Below are 19,915 nucleotides of genomic sequence, written 5' to 3'. Positions count from 1 at the left end.
TCTTTTTAGAGAGACTTTTAAATGCTTCACCTGCTGCTTATACCTGGTAAGTTTTAAAAACTTTTTAAAAGCCTTTTACTTGTGACTTTTAATTTGTAACTTTAACTCTTAAGTGTGATTTTAGCCTGATCTTTTAACTTTTAAAATGTGTATTATATTGTACTTATTTTAATCATTTGGTGAGCTCCCCTGAGCAGTAAAGTACTGGAGGAGCAGAGTATAAAGACTTTAAATAAAATAAACAAATAAAAACACCTGCTGGAAGAGAGCAGCCACCACGCTGGGCAGCCAAGGGGTCCGAGGTCTCTGACTCTCAGGCCGGAGGTGGCTGGTCCTAAAGAGTCGGGTGGGGGTGGGGGTGGGAGGACCAGCCAGACCAAAGATAATTTGCTGGAGAAATGTGCAGTACCTTTATGTGGGCCAACAGCTGGAGAAAATGCTGGGTGTAAGCTTTTCAGTCATGCAGGACTCTTCCTCAGGTTTAGATTAAAGCAATGCAAGGAAGGAAGGAAGGAAAGATCCGTTAATTGGTTCCTGAGAAAACTTCAGTAGTCAAAGGATAAGACAGGCCCTCATAAGGACTGGTGGTAATGGCTAAAGAACAGGAAACAGATGGAAGAAGAAATGGACGATGCCCACAACAAGACCAATTCATGGAGGAGAGGTCTATCGAGGGCTACGAGTCGGAGGGCTATAGGCCACCTCCAGCCTCAGAGGCAGAATGCCTCTAAGTACCAGTTGCAGGGGAGCAACAGCAGGAGAGAGGGCATGTAGGGGTGGAGGAAGGCCAGTAGTGGCCCAGGTCCAGCCTGCTGGCATGGCCCCTAGCCCCGCCCCTGCATCTGATGGCAGATGCTAAGCCCACCCCTGCATCTGACATCAAAGGCAGGGGGTGTGGCCAAGACATGAGGTGTGGCCCCAAGTGGCAGCGGCCTGGATTTTTCAAACCTGTTTGCTCGATGGGGTCTCTGCCCCTGAGGGTATTTCCTCAGCTCTTGCCTGTGGGCTTCTCAGAGGCATCTGGTGGGCCACTGTGTGAAGCAGGATGCTGGACTGGATGGACATTCTTGGGCCCAGAGTTGCCATCTCCCCCCCCCCTTCTGAGTATTTACCAGATTTTAAGCATGTCCTCTGGTGCCTGATCAGCCCATTAGCTTGTCTGGATTCCCAATGTGCAGGCACTCTTCTGTTCCACGGCTGGGTTTGGAGAAAGGCTGGTGAAGCCCAGGAGGCTGCCAGGGAGAGGCCTGCACAATAAGTCAGCCCCTTGAGGAATGTTGCTTCTGTTTTTTGTCAGGGGGCTGAGAGGAGAGCTTGATTTTGATGTCAATGGCTGCCTACCTGTGTATCGTCATGCTTAAGGCTTTTAGCTTTATAGTGCAATCCTGTGCGTGCCTACTTAGAAGCAAGTACCATTGGTTTCAATCAGACTTTCTCCCAAGTAACTCTGTATAGGATTGCAGCCTTAACTGAAAAGCAATGTGTATTTTTGTTCTGTTGCTGCTATTAGGAACATAGGAAGCTGCCATATACTGAGTCAGACCATTGGTCTATCTAGCTCAGTATTGTCTTCACAGACTGGCAGCGGCTTCTCCAAGGTTACAGGCAGCAATCTCTCTGAGCCCTATCTTGGCAATGTACTGTATGCTTTGGTAGTTTGTTGGTTCAATAAAAAAAATCTTGTCCTATTTAAAAAAAAAAAAATCTTGTCCTATCTTGGAGAAGCCAGGGAGGGAACTTGAAACCTTCTGCTCTTCCCAGAGCAGCTTCATCCCCTGAGGGGAATATCTTGCAGTGCTCACACATCAAGTCTCCCAGTCAGATGCAACCAGGTCAAACCCTGCTTAGCTATGGAGACAAGTCATGTTTGCTACCACAAGATCAGCTCTCCTCTCCCTATATTAATATCTCAAACTTAGTTTAGGTATTTCCTATAAATGTTTTGGTTTTGTGGGTTGTTGTTTTTTAAAGATTGTTGGTAGCTATCCAGGTCATGCGTCAACTACAAATCAAATACAAGTGCATCTGTTAATTTGTGTAATATGCAAATTATCTGGAAGCTATTTTGCATAACATGCAAATTACCTCTCATGAGCAGATTCCAGATGGTGTTTCTTGGAGACTGTTGTTCTTCAAAGTCTGAACTTTCTTACGGTGTCTCTCAGGGCTCTGTACTGGCTCCAATGTTGTTTAACATCTACATGAAACCGCTGGGAGAGATCATCAGGAGATTTGGTGCAGGGTGCTATCAGTATGCTGATGACACCCAAATCTATTTCTCCATGTCAACATCATCAGGAGAAGGCATAACCTCCCTAAATGCCTGCCTGGAAGCAGTAATGGGCTGGATGAGGGATAACAAACTGAGGCTGAATCCAGATAAGACGGAGGTACTCATTGTGCGGGGTTGGAACTTGGGAGATGATTTTGATCTGCCCGTTCTGGATGGGGTCACATTCCCCTGGAAGGAACAGGTATGCAGTCTGGGGGTGCTTCTGGATCCGAACCACTCCCTGGTGTCCCAGGTTGAAGCGGGGACCAGAGGTGGTTTTTATCAGCTTTGGTTGATAGACCAGCTGCATCCATTTCTTGAGATTAACAACCTCAAAATGGTGGAATATCTGCTGGTAACCTCTAGGCTGGGTTACTGCAATACACTCTTTCTGGGGCTGCCTTTGTACCTAGTCCAGAAACTGCAGTTGGTCCAGAATGTGACGGCCAGCCAGGTTGGTCTCTGGGTCACCTAGGAGACACCATATTATTCTTGTGTTGAAAGAACTATACTGGCTGCCAATAAGTTTCTGGACAAAACACAAGGTGCTGGTTATTACCTATAAAGCCCTAAACAGCTTAGGTCCTGGGTATTTAAGAGAACGTCTTCTTTACCGTGAGCCCCACCGCCTGCTAAGATCATCTGGAGAGGTTCACCTGAGGCTGCCGCCAACTCATCTGGCAGCTACTCGGGAACGGGCCTTTTCCGTTGCTGCCCCTGGACTTTGGAATGCGCTCCCTGTTGAAATAAGAGCCTCCCCATCTCTGGCAACTTTTTAAAAGGCACTGAAGAGACATTTATCCACCCTGGGTTTAAAATTTTTTTAATGGTTAATTGATTTGATGTTTTAAACGATTTCAATTGTAAACTACCCAGAGATGCAGGTTTTCGGCAGTATAGAAAAAGTTGAATGAATAAATAATCAAGGTGCTGAGATTTGGACAGCTTGAATCTGGCAACCATACTTGTGCCTGATGCAGCAGGGCTGTTATGTTCTTTCTGTCAGGACTGAGCAGTGAGGGGGCCAAGCCCGCCGTTGACACCAAATTATTCAAGATGAGCAGAACACAAGTGGACTGTGAAAGCTCCAAAAGGTCATGAGAACATAAGAAAAGCCCTACTGGGTCAGGCCCAGGGAGGCCTGTCTAGTCCAGCATCCCATTTCACACAGTGGCCCACCAGATGCCATTGGAAACCTACAGGCAGGAGTTGAGGGCATGCCTTCTCTCCTGCTGTTACTCCCCTGCAACTGGTACTCAGAGGCATCCTGCCTATGAGGCTGGAGGTGGCTTATAGCCCTCCGACTAGTAGCCGTCGATAGACCTCCTCCATGAAGTTATCCAAACCCCTCTTCAAGCCATCCAGGTTGTTGGCTGTCACCACATCTTGTGGCAGAGAATTCCACAAGTCAACTATGCATTGTGTGAAGAAGTACTTCCATATGTTGGTCCTCAATCTCCTGGCAATCAACTTCATGAGATGACCCCTGGTTCTAGTGTTATGTGAGAGGGAGAAGAATTTCTCTCCATCCACTTTCTCCACACCATGCATCACTTTATAGACCTCTCTCATGTCTCCCCACAGTTGTCTTTTTTCTAAACAAGATAGGCCAAGGTGTTGTAGCCCTGCCTCCTAAGGAAGGTGCTCTAGGCCCCTGATCATCTTGGCTGCCCTCCTCTGCACCTTTTCCAGTTCTACAATGTCCTTTTTTAGATGTGGTGACCAGAATTGTACGTAGTACTCCAGGTGTGGCCGCACCATAGTTTTGCATAAGGGCATTATAATATGAGCTGTTTTCCCCCCAATCCCCTTCCTAATGATCCCTAGCATGGAATTGGCCTTTTTTTGCAGCTGCCGCACATTGAGTCAACACTTTCAACGAGCTGTCCACCACAACCCCAAGATCCCTCTCCTGGCCAGTCACCGACAGCTCAGATCCCATCAGCATATACTTGGAAGTTGGGGTTTTTCGTCCCAATGTGCATCACTTTACACTTGCTAACATTGAACCGCATTTGCCATTTTGTCGCCCACTCCCCCAGGTTGGAGAGATCCTTTTGGAGCTGCTCACAATCCGTTTGAGATTTCACTACCCGGAAGAGTTTGGTATCATCTGCAAATCTGGCCACATCGCTACTTACCCCTGCTTCTAGATCATGTATGAATAAATTAAAAAGCACCGGTCCCAGTACAGATCCCTGGGGGACCCCACTTCTCACTTCCCTCCATTGTGAAAACTCTCCATTTATACCTACCCTCTGTTTCCTGTCTTTCAACCAGTTAGCAATCCACACATGTACTTGTCCCTTTATCCCATGACAGCTAAGTTTCCTCAGGAGTCTTTGATGAGGAACTTTGTCAAAAGCTTTTTGGAAGTCCAGGTATAAGATGTCAACTGGATCACCCTTATCCACACACTTGTTGACACTCTCAAAGAGCTCCAAAAGTTTGGTGAGGCAAGATTTACCTTTGCGGAAGCCATGCTGGTTCACTCCCAGCAGGGCCTGTTCTCCTAGGTGCTTAACAACTTTATCCTTGAGGATAAATAAATAAATGTGATAAATACATAAATACATAAAATTTGCCTGGAACAAATGTTAAGCTAACCAGCCTGTCATTTCCTGGGTCGCCCCGGGGTCCCTTTAAAAAAATCGATGTTACATTTGGCTATTTTCTGAAATGCATGCAATTGAACATGCAGAAAGAGCAACCCAAACGATCAAAGGCAAAGCTGGGAAAGATTTATTTGAAACTGGACTGCTGTTATTAAGGAAATCAACAGCATTCAAATATACAAGCTTGTTTTAAAATGCTCGTCTTTCAATCTGAACTATACCCTAAGAATAAAGATATTGACTGACATCACCCAGCAAGGAAGCAGAGGTGCACCAGCCTAACAGCAGTTGCAGAGTAACTCCCCCAGGGCGCTGGAGAAGGGGCCATTTTCCTCACACATACACTCCCCAGGAAGGCCTCTGTGTCACCTGAAAAGATGTCCCTGGATGTTTAGTTAGGTGGGTTGGGTGGGTTGAGTGCGTTGGTTTGTTTGTTTTCTATACCACCCTTTCAAAAATGGCTCAGGGCGGTTTCCACAGAGAAATGATAAATAAGATGGCTCCCTGTCCCCAAAAGGCTCACAGTCTAAAAAGAAACATGAGATAGACACCAGCAACAGTCACTGGAGGGGTATTGTGCTGGGGGTGGAGAGGGCCAGTTATTCTCCCCCTGCTAAACAAAGAGGATCACCACATTAAAAGGTGCCTCTTTGCCCAGTGAGCAGGTTGCTGGAAGCAGAATGTGTGGTGCAGGGATTGCCAGCCTTCGGTCCCCCGATGTCATGCAGTCTTCAGGGACATATTTCTGGGTGTGTGGCACATCCCAGACCATCATCTTAGCTCAGAGCTCTGCACGGGGGAAGTTCTTCATCTTTCGTTATGGAATGAGTGCCATTCTTGTCTCTTGTTACTGAGTGGCCTCAGCCCTCAAGGTACACCCTTAATCTCCTTTTTACAACAGGCAAACCAGTCCTGTGAACCACCTTTCATCATGCAAGTCAAGACCCATTAGGAAAGGAAAGGTTGTGCCAGCCCTTGCCGATTCCTGGCAACCACAGAGCCCTGCGGTTTTCTTGGTAGAATACAGGAGAGGTTTACCATTGCCATCTCCCGTGCAGTATGGGATGGTAGCTTTCAGCACCTTCTAGCAGTTCTAGCTTTCTTGGAGCCATATCTGAGTTTGGTCAGTGGCTCTAGACCAGTCTCCAACTGGTGGCAGCCTACCTTGCAGGAGTGGTGTGCTCCTAAAGTGGGATCACAGCAATCCCTCTGCTGAGGGTAGTTCCCAGTAAAATGGACCTCAACCCCCCAATCTATCACAGGGCAGCACAGAGGGCTTCCTAGGGAAAGGGGGGCATCAAAAATGGCCCCTTCCTCAGGGCAGTTACCTGAGAAGGGCTGTTAGCCTGTTCCACACACTGCACCTCTTCTGCTTCCTTGCTCATTATGTCAGCCACAATGTACAATTTTGGGCATGTAATTTATTTATTTTTATTTATTTCTTACATTTCTGTACCACCTCATACAAAAATGTCCCTGGGTCTAAAAACATTGACACAAAAACCTGAAGTTTTAAAACTATAAACGAAAAGCCTGGCTTAACAGGTATGTTTTCAGGTCCTTCAGAGAAGGGTAAATCAATTTCATTAGGAAGTGTGTTCCAGTTTCCCAGGGCAGCTCTAGAAAAGGCCTGGTTTCGAGTCACCACCCACCGAGCTGGAGGCAACCGTAACCGGTCCTCCCCAGATGATCGTAATAAGTGGAGGGGTTGATGAAGAAGGCGGCGCTCTCTGAAATACCTCAGACCCAAGCCATTTAGGGCTCTATAAGTTATAACCAGCACTTTATATTTCACCTGGAGACTTAATGGCAGCCAGTGTCGTTCTTTTAAAATGCTTGTAATATGATCGCTTTGGGCAACCCTGGAGAGCAACCTGGCTTGTTCGTAGTCCGGAAACTGCAGTTTTCAGACTACGTACAAAGGCAGCTCAAAGTAGAGTGCACTGCAGTAGTCAAGTCTGGATGTTACCAGCATATGCACCACTGTTTTAAGGTCGTTCATTCCACATATCCAGAAACTGACATAGCTAGTGGATCAGCTGAAGCTGACCACTACCTCAACCTGATAAATCAAGGAGAGGCTTTGGTCCAGAAGTACTCCCAGGCTATATACCTGCTCTTTCTGGAGGGAGTGCAACCCCATCCAGATCCAACCCACTTCCTAAGTCTTGACCTCCCACAGTGAGTACCTCCATCTTGTTTGGATTCAGCCTCAGTTTGTTCTCCCTCATCCAGCCCATTTCCGCCCCCGTTGATTCCTAATTGGAAATCATCCAAGAGGCTGACCAAGGCCATCTCAACCCCATAGCCTGCCAGAAAGCCAGTTTGAAAAGGGTCCAAATAATCAGCTTCCTCCAAGACAGCCTGGAGCTGAGATGTCACCACCCTCTCGATCACCTTGCCCAACCATGGGAGGTTGGAGACAGGCCTATAACTGCCCAATTCTGAGGGATCCAATGCAGGTTTCTTCAAAAGTGGTCTAATAATTGCCTCCTTGAGGCAAGGAGGTATCCAGCCCTCCTCAGAGAAGCATTAATGATCTTAACAAGACCTTATCCAATAACATCCTTGCTAGATTGTGTAAGAGAACGTCTTCTTCATTCTGAACCCCACCGCCCATTGAGATCATCAGGAGAGGTCTGTCTGCATTTGCCATCAGCTCGTCCGGTGGCTACTCAGGGACAGGCCTTCTCCGTTGCTGCCCCGAGGCTTTGGAACGCGCTCCCTAGTGAAATAAGAGCCTCCCCATCTCTGACATCTTTTAAAAAGTCTCTAAAGATGCATTTCTCCACCCAGACTTTTAACTGATATTGTTTTGATTGTTTTAATGTTGTTTTTAGAATATTGTTTTAAAATTTTAAATTGTTTTAAATTTCTTGCCTTGAAATTTTTTGGTTTTGTTTTTAATTAATGTTTTACTTTTAATCTTGTTGTAAACTGCCCAGAGACATAAGTTTTGGGTGGTGTAAAAATATCATAAATAAATTATAAGCCATGTTGGGCAAGGGTCAAGAGGACAAGTGGTAAGGCACAGTGTCCTAAGTATCTTGTCCACATCCTCAGGAGTCACAAATGGAAATTGATCCAATTTAACCACACAAGAGGAGCTGCTGGACACCTCCACTAGTTCAGCTTGAATGTGAGAGATCTTCTCTGCAAAAATGTAGCCTGTTTTACCCTGATATAACTGAACTAGTTGATATAATGGCGACACAATACTTCTCCCCAGACCTTCTTTTATTGTGTAAATTAAAACACAGAAAGAGGGAATTGCAACAAAGACCAGGTTTCCAGGTTTCTTCCAGGTTTCTCTCTCTGTGTGTTAGCAATAACCAGGCATAGCTGTGAGCCATCCACCTTCTCCTCCTCTCTCCTCCCCGTCTGTTAGGTATTACCCAGGTGTTTAATTCGATGGGGAGAAAGTCTTGGATGAAAGTGTGGATTTTAAACAGTGGGATAGAGAACACTGAAACTGACGTATATATATCAAAATGTCTGTTCTTTGTTGCAATTCCCTCTTTCTGTGTTTTAATTTACACAATAAAATAAGGTCTGGAGAGAAGTATTGTACCTGATATAACTGGGTGGTTTTTTTTACTTAATCTATAACATAAGACTTTTAAAAAGGATTAGAAGGCTGGAGCACTTTCTGTATCAGGAATGGCTGAAGCATTTGCTTCATTTTTCATTTAAAAAAAAAAAAGAGGGGTGGGTGGACAGGAATTGTATCCAGTTACAAATGGTGTGGAGAAATGGACACCCCCTCCCCACACCTTGAAAAACAAGAACTTGGGGCCATTGCCAGATAAGAGAGTCAGGAGAGGAGATGTACTTTTCCCACGCAAGACAGGATTCACCTGTGGGATTCCCTGCTACAGGATATGCTGACAGCCACTGGCTTAGATAAGATGGCTTTAAAAGGGGGTAAGAGACATTTATGGAGGAGGAGGAGGAGGGGAGATCTATCAAGGCAGCATCACAGGCAGTTTACCAGCTGCTGGGGGCAAAACCCAGGTGGGGGAGGGCTGTTGCCCTCATGCTTTCTTTGTGGGCTTCCCATGGCCCATGGCCCTTCTTGGGCATGGTGTTGGAGAACATGGTGGCCTCTCAGCCACAGGCAGTCCTGGATGAATCGGATTACTTAGCTCCTTTCCAGTCCGGTTTCTGGCTCCCTGGGTCACCCTGCTGAAATGACCTATGCGGGAGATGCCGACAGAGGGAGTGTGACTCTGCTGATTCTCCTGCACCACTCAGTGGCTCTTGATCCCATCAACCATGGTATCCTTCTGGGATGTCTCTCTGGGTTGGGACTTGGGTCACAGTGATATGGTGATATGATCCTCCTACCTGGAGGATTGTACACAGAAGGTGGTGCTAGGAGACACTTGTCCCACCCCTTGGTCTTTGGCCTCTGGGGTGGCACAGAGATCTCTTCTGCCCCCCATGCTGTTCAACATCCACATGAATCCCCTGGGAGAGGTCATCCGTGGGGGTGGGCTGCGGTGCCATCAGGATGCAGACGACACCCAGCTCTACCGATCTTTGATGTCGGCAGACACCAGGGAGGCGGCAGATGCTCTGAACCGGGGCTTGGGGGCTGTTCTGGACTGGATGGGGCCAAGAAACAAGCTGAAACTTAATCCAGACAAGACGGAAGTGCTCTGTGTCGGCGTAGTGTCTGAGTAGTGAGGTAAATCTGGTCTTGGATGGGGTCACACTCCCCCTGAAAGGCCAAGTCCGCAGCTTGGGGGTGTTTCTCGACCTAACACTGTCCAACCTAACACTGCACAGGTGTTTTTTAACCTGCTATGGCTAGTATGCCAGCTGCAACCCTGTGTGGAGAAGTCGGACTTGACATCATTCATTCATGCTTTGGTAACATCCAGATTGGACTACTGCAGTGTGCTGTATTGCGTGGGGCTGCTCTTGAAGACGGTTCAGAAGCTTCAGCTGGTCCAGAATGCTGCTGCAAGGATGCTCGTGGGCGCAAGTCACTTCATGAGTGTCACATCCATCCTGCGGCAGCCTCATTGGTTACCGGCCAACTTCCGGGCTAGATTCAAGGTGCTGGTTTTGTTCTTTAAAGCTCAACATGGCTTGTGGCTGAAGTACCTGTTGGCCCATATTCACCCATATGAACCTGCCAGGGCCCTCTGCTCATCATCTCAGGCCCTAATCATGGCCCTGCCACCAAGAGAGATCCATTTGGACTAGAGACAGGGCCTTTTTGGTTGTAGCCCCTCGGCTTTGGACCGCCCTCCCTGAAGAACTTTGCCATGCTTGCTCCCTCCCTCAGTGTCTAAAGAACATTAGACATCTTTTAAAAGAGGCTTTTAAATGTTTTATCTGCTACTTATATCTGATAGGTTATCTAGCTTTTATAGTTCTCAGTTTTTATAATTAATAACTTTTAATTTGAATTTTAAAACCAATTGTAATTTTAAATGTGGTTTTAGCCTGGTCTTTCAAGTTAACTTTATTAATCTTTTACTTAACATTGCATCTTTTTAAAAATTAATGTTATGAGCTGCCCAGAGCAGTAGTGTACTGGAGGGGTGGGGTATAAATATTTCAAATAAATAAATGGCCACTGCCGGAAACAAGAAGGTGGGCCAGACGGGCCTTTCTGGTCTGATGCAGCCAGACTCTGCTGCTGCTCTCCTGGCGTGGAAAAGAAGTCAGGCGGTTGAAGAAGCACACAGACCCACATTAATTAGATTACATGCAGGCCTCTCGTGGGCTGAGCCCAGCATCAAAAGGTCCCTTCAGGGACAAAGCCCTGCCTGAAAAGTTTCTCTTTCATCGGGAAATATAACTCCAGTAGAAAAGAGCGAAAGTGGTGCCTGGCTGGAGAAGTCCGCTCTGTTCCCCCTGGTTGCTTCCCCCGATTTATGCAACTGGCAGCACCATCACGGCGTGCACAAGGTTCAAAGGTATATGGCAGCTTCCTAGGTTCCTCTGTCCAGCCCTGCTGCTGGATCAAGCCCAAGGCCTATCGAAAACAGGCCTGTGTGTCCCCTGAAGACAATGCAGCAGCCTCAACGTCAGCAGAGGGAGAGGAGGACGTGGCGGGGGGGGGGAGGCACAGAATCTCAGAGCTGGGAGAGGCTTGGAAGGTCTCGTGGCCCAAATGACCATGATGAGGACAGCAAGCAGCAATAGCCTTCCGCCCTGGCAGGAGGGGCCATAGGTGGCCTGGCCGTGTATTCAAGAGCACACTTCTTCTCCCTGGTGTCCCAGGCTGAGGCAGTGGCCAGAGGGGCTGCCTTTCCGCTTCGGCTGAGATGCCAGCTGTGTCTGTTTCTCGAGATAAATGACCTCGGAACCAGGGGTGTTGCTATAATTGAGCGAAAGGGTTCAAAGAACCCGGGCCCCCCAGCTCCACCCCTCCCTACTTTTTCCCATTCTTTCCCTCACTTCGATAGGCCACCAGAGAGAGGGGTGAACAGGGCCCCCCCCTCCCCTAGCTATGCCCCTGCTCAGAACAGTAGTACATCTGCTGGTCACCTCCAGACTTGACTACTGCCATGTGCTCTATGTGGGGCTGCCTTTGTACGCAGTCCGGAAACTGTAGTCAGTCCAGAATGTGGCAGCCAGGTTGGGTTATCTTGGAGAGACCATATCACTCATATCCTAAGAGATCTACACTGGCTCCAAACAAGTTTCCAGGCAAAATACAAAGTGCTGGTTATAACCTATAAAGCCCTAAACTGCTTAGGCCCACGGTACTTAAGAGAATGCCCTCTTTGCCATGCACCCCACTGCCCACTGAGATCATCCCGAGAGATTTGTCTTTGGTTGCTGCTGGCTTGTCTGGGGTGGGGTGGGGTGGGGTGGGGTGGGGGCAGTTGGTGTTGTGGTAGCAAGCCGGACTTGTCCTCATAGCTAAGCAGGGTCTGCCCTGGTTGCATATGAATGGGAGACTAGAAGTGTGAGCACTGCAAGATCCTCCCCTCAGGGGATGGAGCCGCTCTGGGAAGAGCAGAAGGTTTCAAGTTCCCCCCGGGAGGACAGTGGAATCAGTGCTCCCCACTGAAAGAAGAGCCTCCCCAGCTCTGACAACCTTTGGAAAACATTGGAAGCCTCCTCTCTTCACCCAAGCTTTTTAATCTGATGCTGGTTTTAAATTGTTTTAAGGTTTTTTTTAAAAATCTCCTGTGTTTTAACTTGTTCTATGCTGCTGTTAACCTCCCAGAGGTGAAAATTCGGGGCCGTGTACAAATCTGATAAATAAATGCATGAAATAGCGAGCCCGCCCAGCGCCCCTCGCTCCAGCCCAGCCTCCCCCTGGCCGCCTTGCCTGACCCGCACCTGCTGGAGCCCGACTGGGCAGTCCAGAGTCCACAGGCAAGATAATATATAAACTAATAGCAATGATGATGGGGTGTGTGTGTGCGCAGATTGAGATCCGTACTGCAGCTTCGCCTCCCCCTCTTGATGTAAAACTTCAGAACTTGCTCACTGCGCTGGCCTCCTTCCCTCGGGGGAAGCCTCCGCTGGGGGGGGGGGGTAATGTGGCCCATCTCGGAGTGCTCCCAGGAGGCGGCGGCGGCGCTGCTGCTGCTGCTGCTGCAGCTCCTTTGGGGTCGTCGCGGGTGAGCCATGCCGCAGGGGCGGTTGGTTTCCCAGCCCGCGACGCCGCCACCCAGCCCCTTGCTGCCCCCGCGGGACTGCCCGGCATCGCCGCCTCTTCACACGTTCAGCAACGGGAGGAGGCGCGCGGCTCGGCGGCAGCAGCACCCCCCCCCCCACCTCCACCCCGGGGGCTCCGGCAGGGGAGAGGGGGCGCAGGCCCAGACCCGAAGGGCCGCCCCAGACCCACCGGAAGCGCACAAGGGCAAAAGCTCCGGCCGGGCGGCTCCCCAAGACACGCGGTCTCCAGCCCGGGGCGGGGGCGCTGAAAGGAGCCGGGCTTCGCGACGTGCCGGCTGGGGAGGGGCCCGAGTCGCCGCGGCGCTTCCTTCCACCAGACCAGTCGCTCCGCCAGGGTGGAGGCGGCGGCGGCGGCGGCGTCCTTCCACGGGCCGTGCGGGCCGTGCGCTTGAGCTGGCCCGTTGCGGTTCGGCCGGCGTTTCCAAAGCACGTCGGTCGAAGGGCGGGACAGCGGGTGGGAGAGGCGGCGGCGCCCCTCCCCCCTCCCCATGGTCCCCCAGGGGAGCACCCCCCCAGCCCAGCTTTGCACTGCCGGCAGGTGGCGGCCGGCTCGGGGCCTCGAAGGGGCTGGAGCGAGCACGGCGGTCCCTCCCGGGGGCGGGCCTGGGCAGTGCGCAGCCGAGCCGCCGGCCAGCGAGCGAGGGATGCGGATGCCGCCGCCGCCGCCGCTGGCAAGCTGGAAAGCAGCAGCCCGGGCCGCTGCGCACCGGCGGGGCGCCGTCGCCGTGCCCAGGAGGAGCCGGACCTGCTGCCGGACGGGGCGGACGCCGCCACCGCGCTTGGCCGGGGAGCCGTAGGAGGCGGAGGCGCGCCCTGCTGGGCTCGGAGGCTGTTGACTGAGCGGGGCGCTGCTGCTGCTGCTGCTGCTGCTGCTGCCGGTGGTGCTGGACGGAGCGGGCGATGCGGCGGCGGCGACGGGGCGGGAGGAGGCCAGCATGGAGCGTCTGGTGGCGGCGCTGGGGCGCCTCGCGTGGAGCCCGTGCCCGCCGCTGCCGCTCGACCTCATCGTGGCCAAGTGCCGCCTGCCCGCCCTCGTGCGCCTCGGGCCCGGTGGGTCAGCCGTCGCGAGCGGCGGGGTAGGGGGGCGTGCGCGGAGAGGCGCCTCTGTTCCTTGCAAGTGGCGTCCTGTCGAGGGCGGGGGCGGGCGGCAGCTGGAGTAGGGGGTCAGGCAGTGGTGCGTCCCGTGGAGTGGGCCTCCTTAGAGACCCCCCCCAAAAAAAAACTTTTGAGAAGGTGAGGGCGCCTCTTCGGTGACGGTCCTGTGGTAGCCTGGGTTGGATGGGACTTTGTTTTCGCGGAGGTGGGGTCGGTTTAAAGGGGCCCTTGCAGGCACCGGCTCCCACCCTCTGCTTTGGGGATTTGCGCGGAGTTGGGTTGCGACTCTTCTCCGCGGAACTGGCCCCAGGTAGAGCCCCCCCCCCATGGCTTCTCCCCCGCTGCTCAGCGCAGGGCACAGTCCACCGAGAAGGTCTCCTGCGCAAGCCCCATTGACATGAACGGGAGGAGCGCAAGAGGAGCATCCGCGCGTCCCCCATTCATTGCGCAGGAAAGCTTCCCGGGGGCTTGTGCGCCACGGGTCAGGGCCAGGCGGCCCGCCTGCTTGCCGGGGTCTCGTCTTGTTCGCCCCTTTGCTCCTCTGCTTTCCTTCGGGATCTCCTTGGCGCCGGAGGGGCTTCTTGGGCCGAGGTCGTGGGCGTATCAGGGCGTGGGGGCGGGGGGGCGGGCGAGCGAGCGAGCAGTTCGCCTTTCGGGTGGCTCAAGGAGCCCCTTGGCTTGCTCCGGTTCGACGGGGGGGCCCTGCCGAACTGGCGGCTTCGGTATGGGCTGGAGGGGGGCGCGTGTTCCCTAGTCCTCGCAGGAGTCGGCAGAGTTTCCCCGGCTTGACTTTAACGTCGGGGCTCCCCGCGGAAGGGGCTCCGTGACCGGCGGGGGTGGCGCTGGGTGGGTGCCCTGGCAACTCGCCGCCCGCCCGCCCTTGCTCCCCTTTCTGTTTCCCTTGATCCCCCCCTCCTCCCCCCGCTCCGCCCCAGTTTCTGCTGCTCTGATTGCCGGGGAGGGATGGGTCGCAGATGGCCCTCACTCGGTCCCCCCACAACTGCCTGGCGGGGGCGGGGGGGCGCTTCTGTGGCCGGCTGCCTGGCTTGGGGCTTCGCGCACCGTGAGAAGAATGGGAATCTCCTCCGCCCTCCGTGGCTGCCGGCGGGGGGGCCTGGCCTTGCATGCTAATGGAGCAGCCAGCCGGCCTTCGGGCTGCTGAATGGGCTGGGAGGGGGCAGGGCTGCTGCTGGAGAGGAGCTCCTGGGGAGGCAAAGGCCGCCGCCGCTGCCGCTCCTCCCCCCCCCCGCCCGCCCGCCCCCCAAGTCTCCCGTGGCTGGAGAGGCTGAGCCCGGCTGCCGCCCTTACCCGGATCAGAAGCACCGAGGCTGCTGTCAGTCTTGACTGGGGTCTCTTTTTAAATTTGGCGGCGGGTGGGGGGGGGAGATTGGGAGGGGGCCACCCAATCACACACCCCCACCCCGCTGCCAAGTTCCGCACACAGGCAGGGCTACCCCACACAGGCCTGCAGCAGGGCTGCCCTTGCTGCCTTGAGCTCCCAGCTGGCGGGGGGGGGGGGGCCTTCCCTGCTGCCAAGTGAGGCGCATTCAGAGATGGGGCCTGGCAGGGTTGCAGGAGGGGCTGCTGCCAAACCTCTCTGCCCTGCTTCTGGGGGGGGGGGCTGCAGGCCACAGATGGCCGCCTGCTGCTGCTGGTGCCTCTCTTTGCTGCCCCCCCCAGTTTTCTCTGCTGGCACCCCCACCCCTCTTGCCTTCCTGGTGTGGTGCACAAGCAGGAGCTGCAACCAGCAAATGAAGCAGGAGGATTCCTTCGGGGGGTTTTAACCTGCTCTCCAACTCCTGTGAATCCTCAAAGGGGCTTCAAGGGAGCTGGCTAGCAGGCTGCTGGGATGGGCCCCCCACCTCCGGAGGTGAGCCTCAGGGCTCAGCCCCTGCCCTTCTTCTTTCAGACTTTGGGTCTCGCCAGGGGCTCAGACTGTGTGTTTGCAGTTCCTCTCCCTGTGCTTCCCTCCTCCACTGGCTTGGAGGCAAGGCGGCAGATTTCCACGCCCTGCATTAAGGACCCTGGCGAGGGGGACACCCTAACCCTGACGAAAAAGAGGTTCTTAACACCTCTATCGGGCAGCAGTGATCTAGGGAGATGCTGGAAGGCATCATCTCACACTGTGCAGGAGGAGGCCATGGCCAACCCCTCCTGTATTCTACCAAAGACAACCACCGGGCGCCTGGAGTCAAAGTTGACTTGATGGCACACTTTACTTTATGCGGATGTGAGAACAAATTTGTGGAGGACGGGCTTGTCAGCAGTGCTTAGCCACAATAGCTGGATGACGCTTCCGTGTTCAGAAGCCGGATGGTTGGGTGGATGGAATTTATAACAGAACTGGCTTTTCAGATTGTGAGCCTTATGCCGCATAAAGCGGTGTAAATGGCAACGTTTTGTGGCACTGAATTCAAACCACATTAGAGATCCGTTGTAAGAGGGCAACACTCCTACAATGGGCAAACACAGCTATTTTTTAAAAAATGCAGATGTGACGTTATAGGGCTGTGACGCAGCAATGAAATCTGAAAGAAAGTGTCGGAAATGTGAACGGCACCTTCCTGGCAACGCAGGGGCTGCAGTGTCAAACCACAGGCAAGACGGAGGCACACTTAAGGGAGCTGTGGCGACCCTGTGATAGCGAGCCGCCTGGAAAGCGCCTGGGAGAGAGGTCTTCATCTCTGACTTGTGGGCTCCCTGGTGGAAGCATCTCGCTGGCCACTCTTGGAAAAGGGATGCGGGATTAGTTGGGCCCACTTTGGTCTGGTCTGGTCTGGTCTGGTCTGGTCTGGTCCAGTGGGGATCGTGTGATGTTCCTATGACTAGAGGGGCCTTGGGCCTGATCCAGCAGGGCTGTTCTTATGTTCCTTCCTGCCACAATTCATGGGCAGACTCAGCTCTCTGGCCCCTTCTGCCTTGCCTGCAATAGCCATAGAGGTCTGGGAAAGATGGAAGGAGCGTGGGAGGTGAGAAGGGAGGCTTGATTACCATCTCCAGATACCAGAAGCGCTGGCTTGAGGAGGAGGAGGAGAAGGGCGGGGTTGTTCTCTTTGGCTGCAGCTTGAACCAGTTCGTTCTCTCTGAAAGCTTTGATCGGAAGACCTTTGCCTGTCAGAGCGGAGGAGCGCTACCTGGAAGGAGAGGCCTGCCAGTGGGGGGGGAGGGAGGGGGGCTCGCTCCTCGGTGATGGAGCCTCTTGGTCCCCTCACGGTTGGTCAGTCTAGCCCCGCACTGCCTGTGGTGGTCGCCTTCCACAGCCGCAGGCACAGATCTTTCCCAGCTTGGCTACCAGGGGCCCTTTAACTTGGCAGGCAGAAGACTGCTCTAGCCCCAAAGGGCCCAGGTCGCTGCGCTGGGCCAGATCTCTGCCTGCCTGTGACTGCGGAAGGAGACAAGCCTCGGCTGTGCTGAGCTCGAAGTGCTCCCTGGCCGAACAGATGCTTTCCACGGAGAAGGTCCCCGTTTCAATCCCTACCTGCAGTCACGGTAGACTGTACAGGTGGAGTCGTGGTCTGTCTTGGCACGAGGCAGCTCCGTCTGTTGCCTGTGAGCACCCGATGGTTTCAAGCAGGCTCAAAACTTCCGTGTAAGCAGCCGGGGAAGCCGCGTGGCCTTCAGCGGTGTGTCGCAGGAGATGGTTCCGAGGGGCATGCACCGGTGTGCCTCCCCCGTCCATGGCCGAGGTGCTTAAGGAGAGGGTTACTGCTGCTGGCAGTAGGGGTGGACTAGATAGTCCCTCTGCTCCCCCCTGCCGATCGATGAGGCCAGGCTGGGCTGCTGGCAGGATGGGGTACAGCTTGGAGAAAGAGACTCAGATGCCGGGTGGCTGGTGGGTTTCCCTGTCGCCTTGCTTTGATGCCTAAAGGGTACTGGGGAAGGTGGTTTCTCTCCCTCGCCCCACCTCCCCTGTGGTTTGTATTAAGAGATCCCAGCGGGGGGGCAGGGCGGGGGGGAGGACCTTTACTTCTCTCTCCCCCGCTCTTCATGTGCGTGTCCGGCTGCCAAGTTCCCAGTTTCCTGGTGACCGATTTGTGTGCCTTTTGTCTGAGGGCCCCCCCGCCCCCCCCCCTCCGCTGCTTTTCTGGCCTGTTGCTGGCTCTGAGCTCCTGATTCTTTCTGAATGCAAAGAGAGAAGAAGGAGCCTCGATCTGTTTGGGGAAGTGGCAGAGTGGAGAGGAGCCCCCCCACCCCCCCACCCCCGGTGCAGCATCAACGTGCACCTAGGCGGATGGCGACTGCCACTCGTACTTCTTTCAGGGCGGGGGGTGGGGGCTAGACCTCTCCCGACCAGGGGTCATCCCATGAAATGGATGGCCAGGAAATCTAGGACCAGCAAACGGAGGTACTTTTTCACACAACGCATCATCCACTTGTGGAATCCTCTGCCACAAGATGTGGGGACAGCCAACAACCTGGATGGCTTAAAGGGGGGCTTGGATAACTCCATGGAGGAGAGGTCTATCAGTGGCTACTAGTCGGAGGGCTGTGGGCCACCTCCAGTCTCAAAGGCAGGATACCTCTGAGTCCCAGTTACAGGGGAGCAACAGCAGGAGGGAGGGCAGGCCCCTTTCAACTCCTGCCTGCGGGCTCCCCAGCGGCATCTGGTGGGCCACTGTGTGAAACAGGATGCTGGGCTAGCTGGGCCTCCTTGGGCCTGGCCCAGCAGGGCTGTTCTTAAGTGCTCATGACTGCTTGGAGTGGAGGCCGCGTCCACCGCAAGGTGGTCAGGAGGAGGGCCCCCCTGGGTGAGGGGACTGTCTCCGATCAAGCAGCCGCAGAAGTCTTTCTCCAGGGAGGGACTCTCTGCACGAGCTTCTGCTTGGATTCTCTGAGGCTGGGTCCTCAGCTCCCAAACAGAGAGCTGAGATAAAAGCACTGCAGGGGTTTCTAACCTGTGGTGCTCCAGATGCTGCTGAACTACAACTCCCATCCTCCTCAGCCACAATACACGGTCGCTGGGGATGATGGGGGTTGTTGTTCAGCAGCACCGGGAGCACTACAAGTTGGGAGCCCCTGGATTAAGGCATCCCTTGCAAGGGACCTCACAGAGTTTGCCCTTCCTCTCAGCATCCATCCACTGCCCTCCTGAAACCAGCCATGAGCTTCTGTTTGAGCAGAAGAGTGTGTCGTGATCCTTGCAGAAAGCAGCACTTGCGTTGTGTGGGGGTGTGTGGAGCCCATGACCTGCGGACCAAGGTGAGGGGAAGCTAAAGATGCCTTTTGGCCCATCTCCTCACACACACCCCCTGGGCCCCTCCAGTCCCACCGTGGCACCTCCTGATCAACAGGAACCCGCATCTCCGTGGTGGTTGTGTGTTTCCTTGTGGAGTGGCTGGGAAAGTGGCAGGTGATCTTCAAAGTAAGCAGAGAACAAGGCTGGCCCAGATGCCGGGGCTGTCTGGGGATGCTGTGTAATCTGCAGCTGTGGACGTCTGGCCCATTTGGTTGGGTTAGGTGAGTTGGGCTCAGCCCACAAGGCCACAAGCGAAGCTTGATTGCTCCCTCTGAAAGGACGTTTCATCCGTGAAAGAGGAGCAGATTTTCTCCAGGATCACTTTCGGTGAAGGAGGAGCCCCAGCATGTGTGGGGAGTGGGGGGAGGAAGCAGCTTGGGTTGCTCCTCCCACCCCACTCGAAAGCCACACTGCCTGCAGGCTGGCCATTCATCAGGTAGAGCTGTGCGGTTAACTGCACAGTGGAGAACAGATGTGCCAAATTTCAGTTTGGGGTTGGTGTGGAAGTACCCTAACTTAGCTGAGGGTTCACTGCTTGCCCTCCATTTCTTGGGAAAGACTTATGGAACTCTGAAAAGGTGACTTCTCTTTGTTTTCCCTTAGAAATGGGAAGCCAGAAGTGATGATGTCCTGCTACACAAAGAATGGTATTAAAATGCCACCTTTGGCGGTCTGTCCAGATTTCGACAGGGAGGTGCTATTCCAAAAGTGTGTGTGTCGTGTGTGTGATTTGTGTATATTTTGAAAATTAAAATCCCAGTTCAGTGGCTGAAATGCCCAGCCAGCCCCCCCGGCCCCAGTTGCCCCCTAGACTCCCAAAGCCGGTCCAAATGCTAGAGTCCAGGGGTGGTTCATGGGAGGCTTTTCAGCCGTGGCTGGGCTTTCACTCCAGCTGCAGCGAATCACATCTGAGGATCGGTGGGGGGGGGGAGTGGAAATCCCACAGCTGCTGGAGAGCCTCCAATCGATGGACCGCCCCGTAAGACAGCCTGAAGAGCTCCTTGGGAGGGCAGAGAGCAGTGGCAGCCTCTGAGCTTTGGGTGT

General features: G+C 53.5%; 1 protein-coding gene across 2 annotated transcripts in view; it reads left to right on the top strand.

Annotated features, from left to right (window-relative positions):
- Nucleotides 1-13,056: 13,056 nt before the first annotated feature.
- GAREM2 (GRB2 associated regulator of MAPK1 subtype 2) overlaps nt 13,057-19,915 on the top strand; it is a 39,856-nt gene continuing 32,997 nt past the window's right edge. Inside the window, exon 1 of one of the 2 annotated variants that reach the window (XM_053250368.1) lies at nt 13,057-13,590. In XM_053250368.1, the coding sequence (XP_053106343.1) occupies nt 13,476-13,590 (115 nt within the window). In that variant the 5' untranslated portion in view covers nt 13,057-13,475. Of the gene's footprint in view, nt 13,591-18,734; nt 19,912-19,915 lie in introns of those variants that run through there. The other variant, XM_053250385.1, reaches the window with a different exon arrangement.

This window comes from Hemicordylus capensis, chromosome 1 (assembly GCF_027244095.1).
Source record: "Hemicordylus capensis ecotype Gifberg chromosome 1, rHemCap1.1.pri, whole genome shotgun sequence".
NCBI lineage: Eukaryota > Metazoa > Chordata > Lepidosauria > Squamata > Cordylidae > Hemicordylus > Hemicordylus capensis.
Note: the sequence above shows the minus strand (reverse complement) of the source record. Positions and strands in the feature narration are given on the sequence as shown.